At 40.2% G+C, this 15,309-nt stretch overlaps 1 protein-coding gene across 6 annotated transcripts in view; it reads left to right on the plus strand.

The window, feature by feature from the left end:
* LOC103924767 (protein-lysine methyltransferase METTL21E-like) overlaps nt 1-12,202 on the plus strand; it is a 20,709-nt gene extending 8,507 nt beyond the window's left edge. For 5 of the 6 annotated variants that reach the window (XM_009333346.1, XM_009333348.1, XM_009333345.1 and 2 more), the window contains 3 exons: nt 7,885-8,042; nt 10,560-10,677; nt 11,591-12,202. In XM_009333346.1, the coding sequence (XP_009331621.1) occupies nt 7,885-8,042; nt 10,560-10,677; nt 11,591-12,015 (701 nt within the window). In that variant the 3' untranslated portion in view covers nt 12,016-12,202. Of the gene's footprint in view, nt 1-2,475; nt 2,610-7,884; nt 8,043-10,559; nt 10,678-11,590 lie in introns of all 6 variants that reach the window. The other variant, XM_009333351.1, reaches the window with a different exon arrangement.
* Nucleotides 12,203-15,309: the final 3,107 nt, after the last annotated feature.

The raw sequence follows: 15,309 nt of genomic DNA on the forward strand, positions 1-15,309 counted from the left end.
ATGAGCCCTGCCAATTCATAAGCAATGACCCTTTTCCCCCTGAGAGACAGCTGGACTCCATCTGTCGCCAGCAGGCCCGGTGCCATGTAAACCTCCCCATGATCAAGAAAGCCAAAATTCCTCCAATGGCACCAGCCCCTGAGCCACGTGTTGATCAGGTGTGTTTTCCTGTTCCTTCCAGTGTCCTTCCCTGCCACTGTAGGGATTGAGGAAAACACCACCTGTGCTCCCGATCCTTCAACCAGTCGCCCCAGTGCCCTGAAGTCCCTTTTGATCACTGCAGGACTTCTCTCTGCCACCTCATCGCTGCCAGCCTGTATAACCAACAGCGGGTAGTAGTCTGAAGGCTGCACCAGATCAGGGAGCTTCCTAGTAATGTCTCTGACCCGGGCCCCAGGGAGGCAGCAGACTGCCCTGTGGGACGGGTCCGGTCTTCCGGACTTCCCTCTCAGCCATGTGCCTGTCTTTTCTGTTTTCACATCTTTCCCCCTTACAGTAGCTGCATTTCAACAATAAATTAAATATTTCTCAACTGCCACATGAAAAAGGTGGTATGTTTGCATGGATTGGTGTTCTTAGGTTACTTTCAGGTCCTTTCCTCAAAGAAATGTTTTCGAAATCCAGAATTATTGGTAGGGGAAAATTGGCAGGCATTTTGAGTCCCTTCTGTTCCGCTGGCTCTGGTACCTGGTGTGTTCTGGCATGTTGTTACAAGGATATAAAAGCTTTCAATGGCACAAAGCCCTCTTGACCGGGCAAGGTAAGAGATGTGAAAGATTAGAGTAGACAATAGCTTACAGTGTCTAAATTACTCATCCAGAGCCTTTCGATCCGTCAGGAAATTGGCTGTCGGCCTTTTATAATGTACATTAGAACACCTAGTTTAAGAACACAGTCTGCTTTTTTAGTCAAAGGGAAATAATTTAGTTATCTTTAGAGATTAAATAGCTGCTGAGCCTAGACCTGAAGATGTTTTCAATGGCAGACAAACATGATGAAATAACAAGGGAAGTATTTGGCACATTTGAATTCATTATGTGTTCATGAGAAAATCTGACTAAGGTACTTCTATTTTCAGCCTTCTAATGGTTTTGGATGACCCGTGACTTGGATGGGGCTGGGATATCAGTGGTGTGAATTTCAGATTGAAAATCCACCTCTCAAGCCTGGGTAAATACATAGACTGGATACTGTGAGCATACCCTTCCTGTTCTTGTCTCTTCATGCTCTGAGCTAAGTGCATCTCGCCTCTTGGCTGAGAAGAGGCTGCTCGTGGGTGGCAGTTTTGTATTTCTGCATTTCAAAGTATAAAGTTTCAAGCATTATATTACCCTGTCGTAGTATCTCAAATTAATCAATATAATATACCTCGTCATTGCCATCACTTCAGCAAGTTGAGCTTGTAATGAATGTACTGGAATGTCTACACTCGGTAATATGTTCATTTCCCTCTTTGTGGGTACGGATGAAGTAAGGAAAAATTAACTGTGTAGTTTATTATTAACTGTGTAGTCCTGGAACTGTACTTTGCTTTATATTCTTAGAAAGGTGTAGGTTACATCTGACTTCTGGGAAGTCAAGGGCATGATTAGATTTCCCTCCTTCCTTTAAAGGTCCTTAGGCTGTAATGGAATGGAATGAAATAGAAATAAGTGGAATGAAATAAAGATACTAAAGTCGTACCACCTGGAACTTGGGGACTATTCTGTGATTCAGGATGATGTATGTTTCCGTGGAGCCATCTGTAATGCTTGCAAGACCAGAGCTCTGATCCTGAGACATCAGTAGCTCAGTAAAAATTGTGAGATTCCAGAGTCCCTTAGAATTGGGACCTGATGTAGATTTGGGGTAAACTTCTAAGCCATTGGAAATACCCAGATGGATTCACAGGGCTACCTTCTGATGATTCCTGTCAGTGTAGTAATGTAACTCTTCTCCAGTCATCTCTTACAGTTACAGAAGTGGTTGCAGATCTGTTCCCTTACTGACCCTTCTGCAGGTATCTTGACATTGGGATATATAGATAGCTATTTTTTAAATATATATATGTATATATAATATACATTACATATGTATATATTATATATAGAAAATGCATCTTGAATCTTTGCTTTGGATGACTCCTATTCCATGTGTCCAGAGTGGGGAGATCTGAAGAGTCCTGGCTATCATGAATTCTTGGAACTTTCTCTCATGCATTACTCAATCAGTAATGTCAGCACAGGTAGTCCTCCTGTGTTCATCAAACTCAGAGGCAATTGCTGAGAACTCTTAGAGGAAGCATATACGTCTTCACAGCTGTTGCTACATGGTTCTTAAAATATTTGTGAGTACATGCCTTAATGGTAAATTTTAATTCTAAACTCTACAGATGAGAGTATACTGCTTCTGAAGAAGGGAGAATATGTTGCTGTAGGGCTGAACTTTGTCAGGTCAAGTTCATGCTGAACGCTTGGATTTCATTCTTTCTGCCAGCTGGAGAAGATCCATCAAAGCAGGAGAGAAGCAGAAGACGACTGGGTCTTATTTCCTTTTCACCTTGGGCTGTGACACCATTTGACCTCAAGAGGTTAAGTAGGGTCAGACCAGTAATCTGTATTTTTTCCCCTGTAAGTTGTTTTAATGAATCATTGGGTGAGATTATTGTTTCTGAATAAATGCTCTCCTAATCCATTAGCAAAGTACTTGCAGGATGTTTTGTTACTCTGTGTGCTATTTGTGAATGAGTCTCAAAATTGAGATATTGACCGCTAGTATATTCTTCACAGCTTTTATGTGGAAGGGTCATTTTACTTCCTTTTTTAGCCACATTTTAATTCCGGTGTCCAGACAGTTTGTTTTTTTTTTTTAAATATAATTTTAATTCAGCCCCTTGTCTTTGCTGCTTTTCCCGCATTTTAAGTGCTGTTTAACAGTGCCAGTCTCTGTTCCCTTTTTATTCAGTGGAGAATGCATTAATGTAGGCAGTATCATTAGTTATGCAGTGAGAGATTTAACATTTGCTATTAATTGATGGAAGATACCCAACTGAATTTTAAGGTTACCGTTTCCTGATGGAGCTGTATACTCCCACACATGATTTTATGTGGCAATTGGTGTAAAGGGAACAGCTGATCATGTCGCATGTTTCTAAACAGGTACTATTTCTACTCATTCCAAGCAAAAAGTGTGCATATAAAGACAGCCTAAGGCCTATTCGTGTGATTTGCTTCATTGTTAAAGAAAAAAATGCTGCAGTTTGCAACTTGTTCTATTCTGACCAGGTCTATCTCCTGTTATTTTCCCTCTGCCTGCCTTCCCTTCCCCACTTGAAGGACTTCTCCAACACTGTCTCAGCAGAACCCACGTCCTTTTCTTTCTTTAGGCTTTGTTCTAATATAAAACATTTCATTTGACATTTGAATGTCTCAGCAAAATCCTCTGGTTCCCTACACAAGATTTTGCAGCTTGACACGCGTTTCTCTAACCTGCCACTGACTTCGCAACTCCAGTCTTCCACATGATTTAGTGTGTCTCTTTGGAAGACTATGTTTGCATTTCAGTTGTAATAACAATGATTGCTTTGCCTTTGAGAATGATGTTTACACTGTTTTCTTAATGATGTGGTTGATACAGTGCAAGATGTGTCAGCAGTATATGACTTTTCTCCCTCAGCCCTGATATTAACTTAAAATCAAGGGAGTTCAAAGAACTTGCTCCAAAGACCTTAGTCTTTTATGATAAAAAATACTTTACCTGAAATATTTCAAAGAATGCTATAAGAAATTAACCTATTAAGCAGAAAGTCTTAAGAACCATAAAGACATTAAAATTCTATTTCAAGAAGAATTTGGGGCATCTATAGATGGGAACTTCTTTGTGAACATAAGTTCAAGACCAAAAGAGCGCTATCTGTTTCACTAACAAAAATTATCTCAATTTCTGTATGTTACCTGAACAGGATCAGACTGTCTCATCTTAATGTAAATAAGGTTCTAGCACCTGAAACTCCAGTGGTTTCTGTGTATATATGCTCATGCAAAGAGATGAATAGGCTGAAGAAAGTCATTCTACGTATATACCACTTCCATGCCTCTCCAAATCACAGAATAGGAGTGAGGGCAAACCTACCTGGTCAAACCCAGCTAAATGAAGAAGGGAAGAACCAGTCCTAGCAGACCTTTAAGTTCTGACAGTTTACTATGGGTGTTCGAGTAGCATTGCGGAAATGCCCATTATGCACTTCCATTCTTACAAGAATTGAGAGCAGGTCAGTCAAGCCTCCTCTTCTCTCGTCTGACCCTATTCTACTGATAAGTCAGCTCTTGTCTTAAAATGTCATTAAAATCATTAAAATCCATTCATTGAGTCATAATTCCAAGAATTTTTCTTACTGAAAAAGTGTCCTGGTTTCGGCTGGGATGGAGTTAATTTTCTTCCTAGTAGCTGGTACAGGGCTGTGCTTTGGATTTAGGATGAGAACAATGTTGATAACACACTGATGTTTTAGTTGTTGCTAAGTAGTGCTTACACTAGTCAAGGACTTTTCATCTTCCCATGCTCTACCCACTGAGAAGGGTGCAGGTGCACAAGAAGCTGGGAGGGGGCACAGCCAAACTGGCCAAAGAAACATTCCATACCATGTGACGTCATGCTCAGTACATAAACTGGGGAAAGCTGGCCGGGGGGGCTGCTGCTCGGGGACTGGCTGGGCATTGGTCGGCAGGTGGGGAGCAATTGTACTGTGCATCACTTGCTTTGTATATTCTTTTATTATTGTTGTTATTATTATTACTATTTTATTTTATTTCAATTATTAAACTGTTTTTATCTCAACCCACGAAGATTCTCTCCCCCATCCCACCAGGGGTGGGGTGGCGAGTGAGTGAGCGGCTGTGTGGTGCTCAGTTGCTGACTGAGGTTAAACTATGACAATAAGAGAATATGGACTAACACAGAGATAAACACTTCCAGGAGAATAACCTCCTATCAGCTTTTTGCACCTGTTACCAAGAAACTAGTTTGATCAAAATACCAGCAGAACTTTCTCAATGTTTGCAGGTATTAAAAGACTTCATCTCATTTGGATTTTGCTTACTCTGATAACAATTTTCTTGTTGTTTGAAAGATTTCCCACTAGTTCGTTATTTTTCTGTTCTGACTGCTCTGAAGGCAGTTACAGAAAAATTAACTTCTTTCCTTTTGTGCAGTCCCACAAGAAGTTTAGTTATTCTGAAAGATATAAAGCAGAAAATAGAAGAGTGCCTTTTGCAGTATGAAAGAAAACTTGTATGTAGGTAAGCAAATCAGACTAAAAGTCTGCACTCCTTTTTTTTGTCAGCACTCTTTGTCAGAACCATTAGCATCCTGGTCCTGATAAAATTTCTCATTAGGGTTTTGAAGCCTGTCTACCGTATGATGTCTCTGATGAAAGAAATACTTTTTTTGATTCTCCACAATAATAAGATCTTCTTAAGAGGAAGACAAAAATATAAAAATTATGTAAACCTCTCCAGATAACCCACCTGGGGGATTACCAAAGGGTAAGATGGCCAAAGATTTATGTGGTGTTATTAATCAGCAGATTTGGGATTCTTCTTTCAGGGGTGTGGACAGTTTAGCTCAGGTAGGGAGCAGTGGCCTAGAAATTCTGTTAGCGTAGGTGCTATGCAAGCCTTAAGTAGAAAGATTGCTGATACTGTAGGGAATAGGTGGGAAATGTTTATTGAGCACTAGAGGGGGTATCTGTAATACCGCTAAGGTTTTATAGATCTTCTGGCAGAAGCTTTATAACTTAAGACTTAAAAAGTTATGGCTTCTCAACAAAATTGGATCCAAAACAGATGTCAAGGGAGGAAGAATCAAGAAAAATGGTTGTAATTGGGAGGTTACAGAAGGAATAGCTTTTTACTTCCACAGCTAGTAATGATCACAGAACGAGATCAGACTGCTCTAAGCAATCAGAGAAGATTAAAAGCAGGCTGTATCTGGTATGCCTGTAAACAGGATGATGTGTTAAATAGACTTACAATATGTGTAATAAGACAGCTTCATATTAATTCTTTCATAAGAAAAGATCAATTTTGTCGTGGAGCAGCATTTCTCTGGCACTTAACTCATGTTTGTGCAGACTTCCCTGCTTGCAGGCACAATGATGCATGTGTTTTCTCTCAACGTTAGAGGCTTGCAGAAGAGGTAATGGGCTGCCACATACTGCTTATTTCCTAACATCTTAAAATATCATAGTTTCAATGTTGACTATTTCATTTAAGTTAACTTTATAAAATTATGCTGTTTATATTTTTTCCAGTAGTATATGCATTACATTATTTTTAATTTTGCTGTATTCCATGATTAGGGTTCCCCCCGCCAATAAATTGTGGAGTACATTGGTTGGTTAGTTGTTTGTTGTTGTTGGTTTTTTTTTGTTTGTTTGATTTTTAACTTTCAGATTATGTCTTAGTGTCAACATATTAACATTGAACATGAACATTTTTGCTTTTTCTTTCATGTTTGTTGCTATTCTCTAGTTTCCTCTGATGCTTAGGGTAAGTTGAGTTACAAGCTTAAAGCACTGGCTAATGAGCCTGAGCATCTTCCTGATGTGATTTTGTTTGGTATCATCTCTTTCTTTGTTCTCCCCTGCTTTTGTTCCTTGGTCCTTCTATCACAAGGAAGGGAGAGACTTTGTCAATAGATTATGGCAGTAAAAATACTGAGGCATATGACAGAGCAAATGACAACACTTGAGGCCATCATGTCCTGTGACAGCAGTGATTTGAGGGGGAAGAAAAGGTGAAGAATCTTCGCCAGATGAATGTGTTTTATGGTGATGAAAACATAAATGTTTTCATTTTTAATAGCCATTGGGCCTGCCGTTTCCGTGCAGATCCCGATCTTGATATCTGTGATTTCGATGGTAACTGCAGGCTTGATACAGAAACTCTGCTTTGGACAAGATGGTAACCCAGTTATCTAAATCGCTAGCATGCTTTCTAGGAGGTGTAGCTTGTAAACATGTTTTGATTTAGCTAATTTGCCAAGAGATCATAGTTGGCTGTGAAAGCAAATTTCCTGTGAAAACTTGGAACGATTCTACACTTTGCTAAGAAAATGCTCTGGGCAGCTTCACTTACATGTTTTTTTTGTAACATTGTGGTGCAGCTTTGTGTGATGATGGCAAAACTGAAACTGGCTTGGTATTCACCTAAAAAAGAGTAAGTCCTCTCCTGTTAGAAGAATTATCTGGGATTATGTTAGCTATCATAAATATCCTTCGCTTAGCAACAGGGATGGCATTCAGGATATCAAGCCAACTGGAAATAATCTCTCTGACAGGTCTCTGTTGGGGTGGGTGCATAAGTTTTCCTGACAACACTAGTGTTTTCGCTCCTGTCTGTCATAATTTGTGTTGCTAGGATCTGTTTCACAAGTTTTGTGACAGACTTATAAATGATACTGTGGCTCCTTTTGTTTACTGTCAAAAAGAACCATAATGTGGTGAAAGTGAACAGTAAAAGGATATGGAAAATAGTAAAAAATCCAGGCACATAAGACCATGAGTGTCTATACTAGGGCAGCTGTTCTTGAAGAGAAAAAGAAGTTAAAAAATTTCCTTTGGATTGCTGAAATGGAAAGCAATATATGGTAACATTCCACTTCTTTACTTTTTATGAACTCGTCTTCTTCAGCAAAACAGGAAAGAAATTATTTAGTCATAAACTGAAAACTTCAATTAGAATTCAGGAGACTTCCCATGTATCATGCTAACCATTAATGGTGAAATGTATTTTTATTCACAGACGAAATTCACATTCTTGCTTCCAAATCAGCTTTTCAATATAAATTGGTAGTTTCATTATCAGTCCACTCAGCCTGTTTGACCTTTCATACTTTTGCTTCCAGGAGAAAAAGAAGATGAACAGATAGTTGCAGAAATCATGAGAAGGCGTTTTTTTCCTGCTCTTATAACTCATAAGTCCTGGGAAGGCTTTCACTTTGCTGGCCATGAGATAAGAATTACAGAAGCCACTGATTGTTACGGGGCAGTCGTCTGGCCATCGGTACAATATTTATGCAGCATTGTTATTTTTTAGTTTTGGAGTTTTCTAGCACTTTTAATTTGTTTTGCATGATAGATATGTTTTGTTGTATGTTGTAAACCCAAGGAAAACATTCTGTGCTTCTCTGACTCCACTCTGCAAGTCCCAAACCTGAATTTAGCCTGGTTTCATATGGATTCCTGGTTCTCAAAGCTTAAATGGTATTCCTTGTTTGTGCCCCTATCACACAAGATGTATGATGTTGTGTCCCCTCCTCACCTACCAGTAACTTTTGATCCTATTGGCCAATTACAAGCATATTTCAAAGGAAATACGGCAGTCTTACGATGATTACATTTCCTGTACATTTTATAAATACAGATGGCTGTATAGCAGGCAGATCCAGGTTGTGGAAACAGCTGTGATATGAGCTCGCAAGGTATTAGCACTCATAGAAGTTACTCAACTTACTCATGTGAGAAACAAATTTACCTTGTAAATACTCAGACAAGGGAAAAAGTTCAGCTGGAGCTTTCAGTTTCTTAAACAGCCAGAAATCTAGTGGGAGAGAACCATTGTCCTTGGCTCTTGATATAAGAACCATCAGCATGCCCACCATACAAAGAGCCTTCTTCAAGGTTTTGAATCTGTGCAATGCAGCTAACTGACTGTTTTGAAATAATTAAGAGTGAGAAAACCCACTGCGGTCAGGGAGGTGCCACAATGCACCATTGACACTTGCGGCATTCAGAGAACATCCCTGAAACAGAACCATCTCCAGAAGCCCCTGTAAGAGGGAGAGGACTAAAACCCAGGAGGCTCCGTTTCTGTCCCAACGGTATCAGCCTCCTAGGATTGTACGGTTTTTAAGAAGTATGGCCATAGTTCAGCTGAGAAGAGTTAGAGTACTTTGCTGTTTTGAACTCCAAACAATTTTTCTTGTCTTAGCAGACCTGGACAAGTCATTTATACTATATCTCTTAGTGGCTTCAGTGCATGTCTTCAAGGAAAGGTTGGCTGGCGGCCAATTATTCTCACAAAATCATGGGCTGTACTGAAAAGCATATTTTTTTTCTGGAAGGGTTTAGCTGGTTTTGCTGTGGAAGGAAGGCAACCATTCTGTCTGTCTCTCTTCATGTTCTCCCTTCCTGTCCCATCCAGCAGTATTTGAACTCTTCCGAAAAACGTCAGCCAAATTTGTCGAGAGGGCAGAAACTTTAAGGAAAATAAAGTTTCTGCATGTTTCATGGAAAGGAAGACAGATTTCAAAGTTTCCCTAATTTAACCCACAGAAATTTTGATCCTGCCAGCCAGTTTCTACAACAGAATATGGAAAAGCTCTGAGGGAAGAAATTATAGGAATAGATGGAACTAACAGGAAATCTTAATATAATGTGTTTTTAAATATCAGTCAAACATCAGACACAATCTTTAGGAACCTGGCTTTAATTAGTCCTGGTGCTCACAGACTTATTTCTATATCAAAGCTTTGTTGATTATGAGATATATGTAAGTTCGCATAGAAGACCCTACTCTTTTTGCTCTTTTTGCTTAAGAGGTAGAACGCAAAAAATTTGTTTGAATTTCTAGCATGTCAACATTGGGTCAACAGTCCTCCTGTTCCTTTCCTTCTACTTCTTAATTGCTTTAAAGCAAAACTAAGAGCGTAATTTTTCTGTACCAGACTAAACCACTAATAATTGCCTTTCCAAATGGTCATCTGTATTGCAAAACAATGTGGCAACCATCATACGTATTTGTCAATGGAGACTACATAATTATCGAAGTCTGGGAAAAAATGTGTGAGCCAAGCTGGAAACTATCTTTGCCAGAGAAATAAAATTAGCAATTTCTACTTCAACAGTGAACTAAAACTCAGTGGTCAGTATGAGACAGGGCAGAAAAGCTGCAGAAGCTGCTTAATTATGTTTTATAAATGCATATATAAGGAGTCTGTTGTAGAGGGCTCTTTGTGGCTTTGTTTGCTATAAAAGTTTGCTAAGCTTAACAAGGTAAGCACATAGAAACTGAAACTGAACTGAAAGAAAAGGGGTGAATTTATTGGTCCCTTTTGAATCATTATGGTAATTAATTATTGTTAGAAATAATTAACTATTGGAAGAGCTTAACAAGGGTTGTTGTGGATTTTCTCTCACAAGCAGTCCTTATATCAAGATGTCTTTGTGAAGGACACATTTTAACTCAACCAAAAGTAAGTGCAGTTATAAGCAGGAATTGCTGACCGGAATTTTATAGCTCATGTTATACAGCATGACAGATTAGGTAATTGCAGTTGTTCCTTCTGGCTTTAATGCTTTGCAAGCCTATATTGAGGCATGTTGTGGCATTTATTTTGTCAGCCTATAGAGCTCAAAGATCATAGCGAGCTGTGATCCTTTAGGGACTGTGCTTGAATGAATCTTGCTCATTTGAACAGACAAGAATTTTTTTGCATGCTTTTAAATGACAATGCATATTTAGTGAGGGGATTTATTTCATTTATTTGTTCAGTATGTTCATGGATTCCCTCCCCTACAGGCTCTTGTTCTGTGTTATTTTTTGGAAACGAATTCTAAACAATACAATTTGGTTGACAAAAATGTGATTGAAATTGGAGCTGGAACTGGGTTGGTCTCCATAGTAGCCAGTTTACTGGGTGAGTACATGCCGTTGCTCTTACACTCTTGAAAACATCTGTCAGATGAATACTGGAGGACAAAGGAAGTGGCTCAGTTCTAAAAGACTGTTGTTTGAAAGCTTCCAAAAGCAAGAAAAAGTAAATTCCAAAAGGCTTGTTTGGAAACCTGCTCTGTTATTTTTTTCTGTAAAGCTGTGAGTGTACTGATGCATTAAAGGAGGTCCCAGTAGATGATGATGTCATTAACGGTGTTAAACAGGGGACCAAGGTAAGAAACTAGTGGCCTCACAGGATGTCAGTGGCAACCAGATGTAGGTATGACTCAATGCATCACCTTCCATTGACCAAACAGCTCTTGGATGCCAGGTCACTTTCTTTCCATTTATGTTCAGCATTTTCTTTCAGCAACCTATCAGCAGCTTGATTTTTCTGCTACAGACACTGTTGTGTTTTATCTCATGGTAGCCTATTCTTCCTCAAGAGTAATCCAGATCAGTGACTTCGGAATTTTAACAGAATTTTTAGCTTTCTGTAGTCTGAGAAAGCTTCTTCCTATGTGAAAAAGAAAAAACCTGAGGCAATGCTTAAATCTCATGCTGACTTCTTGGAGTCAGTGACTGGTATTCTTCAATCCCTAGTCGCTCACTGTACTTTTAACCAATATGATATCAAGATGCAGTAAGTATCTGATTTCTCCCCACCCATCCCCAGCTGGATTTAAATGACAATCTGTAGAGTAGAACTACTGGGAACCAAATATTTATTTTAAGCACAATGGCTAAGAGGTATTTGGAGCATTTACATTGTTCTGTTCCCCTCAGTGAGAGCTACCTGGTAAAATCAGTTCCTTGTGCAGTGGCTTTTGTGAATGGGCTTTTACTCAAGTCTTGAAGTATATTCAAAGATTATGTTTGTTTTCTCCCTGTCACAGGTGCACTTGTGACTGTCACTGATTTGCCAGAACTGTTGGGAAACCTTCAGCATAACGTTCTCCAAAATACAAAGCTGAAATGCAAGCATCAGCCTTGCGTTAAGGAATTGTCTTGGGGAATTGATCTGGAAAAGAACTTTCCTAGGTCTTCCTGTCACTTCGACTACATTATGGCTGCTGATGTAGTTTACCACCATCCCTTCCTGGATGAACTCCTCCTAACTTTTGATCACTTGTGCAAGAATGACACTGTTATTTTGTGGGCTATGAAGTTTAGGTTGGACAAAGAGAACCAATTTGTGGGCAGATTTCAGACACTGTTTGACTTAGAGGTGATTTCTAATTTCCCCAGTTTGAACATAACCTTGTATAAGGCAATGAGGAAAGGCAGGATGAAAACCAGACCTTCCAAACTGATGGTCTGAAAGAGAGATACAGGGAGGTGAAAGTTTCAGCTGTTCTGCAGCGTGTTCTCTTTTTAAATAATTTCCGTGTTAGTAGCTGCTAACAGCTGCATGAATGACAATTTTAGACAGCTAAAACGAAACATCAGATTCCTAGTGCATCCCTAACAAATTCCTAAATTCAATTTGCCAATAGTTTTAAACACAGAAAAAAAATGTATCTTTGATGTTTTCTTTACTTTTGTGTGCTAACCTTTTTGTGTGCTAACCTGACAACACTAGTAACTTTTACAAGACTTACCATTATTGCTATGGGTCATGTAATGAATATTTCCAATAGCTTTCAACTGCAGCTTTGAACAGCGTCTTATAAGATCAACCAATCGTTTAAAACTTAAGGCTATAATAAATCTTTGTATTTAAAAGTTGTGGTGTGAAATCTGATCTTTCCCCATTCTCACTATCGAGTAAATCCTTCCTTTGAATAGCCTTTATAGGACATTAAATTAGCTGACCCCCCCCCACCTGGGAAATATACTGTCATAATAAAGGGACAGAATATATTAGTTACCCTTTCATTTAATGATTATGCTTTCTTCCCCTTCCATTTTTTATTTAGATTCAGGGATTCTTCAACAGACAGCTGCACACGAGGCAAGAGGGAGTTAAATGTTTTGTTGCTTGAACAAAGGTCTTGGGTAAGAAGAGTACAGCATATCACCAACTGACCTTTGCAAAGACCTTAAATTCTTGGAGGTCTGCTCCTCCAAAAATAGACAGTTATCTGGACCTCAAGGAACAAAAATGGAAAAATGACAGTGGCCATCAAGAGAGGAGTCCAGCTGGTGGTGACTGGAGGCAGAAAACTAAACCAGCCTGATACGGTGTGGCTGATGCATGGGCAGGCTCAGATTTCTTTGTTTTTGTTTTCGTAGTATAGGCAAACAAAATACTTTTCTCCTAGCCACTCAGTGCTGCGTGTTCCTGGATTCAGTGGTCAGATTAATGTCCTTGAAAGCCTGTGAGAGAACTTTCTTTTGGGAATCATAGAATCATAGAATCTTTGGAAAAGACCTCTAAGGTCATCAAGTCCAACCGTCAACCCAACACCACCATGTCCCCTAAACCATGTCCCTAAGCACCTCATCTACATGTCTTTTAAATACTTCCAGGGATGGGGACTCAACCCCCCCCCTGGCCAGCCTGGTCCAATGTTTAACCACTCTTTCAGTAAAGACATTTTTTCCCCCCACCAAACCAAACCTCCCCTGGCACAACTTGAAGCCATTTCCTCTCGTCCTATCACTTGTTACTTGGGAGAAGAGACCAACACCCGCCTTGTTACAGCCTCCTTTCAGGTAGTTGTAGAGAGCGATGAGGTCTCCCCTCAGCCTCCTTTTCTCCAGGCTAAACAGTCCCAGCTCCCTCCGCTGCTCCTCATAAGACTTTTTCTCCAGACCCTTCACCAGCCTCGTTGCCCTTCTCTGGACACGTTCCAACATCTCAACATCCTTCTTGTAGTGAGGGGCCCAAAACTGAACACAGTATTCGAGGTGCGGCCTCACCAGTGCCGAGTACAGGGGCACGATCACTTCCCTACTGCTGGCCACACTATTTCTGATACAGGCCAGGATGCCATTGGCCTTCTTGGCCACCTGGGCACACTGCCGGCTCATGTTCAGCCGGCTGTCAACCAGCACCCCCAGGTCCTTTTCCGCCAGGCAGCTTTCCAGCCACTCTTCCCCAAGCCTGTAGCGCTGCATGGGGTTGTTGTGGCCAAAGTGCAGGACCCGGCACTTGGCCTTGTTGAATCTCATACAGTTGATTATAAGAAGATTAATAAAATGTTTCTTTGCACACCCCATATTTTCTGATTCTGTTATTGAGTGTGGGAGACCTTCAAGTCCCTTGCAGGCTAGAGAAGCAAACCCAGCTTGTGCTAATGTCCAGACAGAGCTTTGCCACCTCTGCTGTAGCAAGCAATTGCTCTAGTAATGTAAGGGCTCTGGGGGCTGTGAGTCTTTACCTTTTTAGCTCCTATTTGTATTCCCTCCAGGAGTTTTTTATGGGTTGTCAGATTTGAGTATTTTTTTATGATGACTTCCAGAACATACCAGTGTTTGTACCTCTTCTTGTGACAGATGCATGTTACTTATTTACTCTGTTGCCTGGCACAAGTGTGGGGCAGAAGTATGATAAATGACTGGTATAACTGGAATGTTATACTCCCAGATGAACATTTGGTTTTCTTGGGACAAAGGTTCCCAGCATTAGAGATGAAGTGGTGCAGAGAGAAAAGTGTGAGCTGCCAAGCTTTTCCAGTGGGAGCTGGGGATCCCATATACGAAAGGAGGTGGTAAAGAGAATTTTGGGGGGAGGGCGGATGAGGATGTGGCAGGAGGGACCTGAAGTTGGAGGGAGGATTGCAGAGAAAAGGTAGCTGTAGGGAGAAGGTGAGATGGAGGAAGAGAAAGAGAAGAGGTGGCAACGGTGATACTGACTTCAAGAAGGGTTAGGAATCATAGCACAAGGGTAGGCCATCTTTCTTGCTACTGACTGTAAGGGGGGCATCCTTGGTGAGCCACAGAGGGTGACTCTGTGATAATACTAGAGCAATCAGTATGCCTAAGCCCAGGACAGCAAAATGAGAAGAAAGGAAGCCAAGTACATTGACTCTACTTTCTGGCTCTCTTGCTGGGAGATCATGTGAGATTTTGGCTTGGAGGTTATTAATGAAAATCTTCTAATCCTCATCAGTTAGTTTCCTGTGACAAGGTTTGTAGGTAGAGGTAGCAGTTTTTATTGGATCAACCAGTACAGCTAGAAAATTAGACTCTATGCCAGCTGGTATGGAGTATTACCTCTACTTATAAATGTTATTATGCTTATGTCCTTAGATCATTACAGCTGTAGAAAAATACAACTAAATAATGGAAATATTTTTTTTCACACTGTGTAATAGAAATTGTTCCATTTAAGTGGATAAAGAAACAAACATGGATCTCTGCCATTTCTAGATTTCCTCTCCCCGCTTCTTTCCTCCTAACTCACTTGCAACCATCAAATCCACTGCAACTGAAACTCCAATCCTTGCATCCTAAAGGGCATCTCTGTTTACAAATGTTTCACGGATAAATGGATTGGCACTGTAATTAATGAGTAACAGCGAAAATAACTTGTGAACTCCAAAGTGATGAAGGCTAAAGAGGAAAAGGAAGACTACAGCAAAGTAGTTAAGTGTGATCACTTTTAAATAGCTGTTGTGCCCATTAGCCCTCCTATTTGGGCTGCAGGCTGTTCCCTGCTGAGCTCCTG

This window comes from Pygoscelis adeliae, unplaced genomic scaffold (genome assembly GCF_000699105.1).
Source record: "Pygoscelis adeliae isolate BGI_AS28 unplaced genomic scaffold, ASM69910v1 Scaffold48, whole genome shotgun sequence".
In the NCBI taxonomy this organism is placed as follows: Eukaryota; Metazoa; Chordata; class Aves; order Sphenisciformes; family Spheniscidae; genus Pygoscelis; species Pygoscelis adeliae.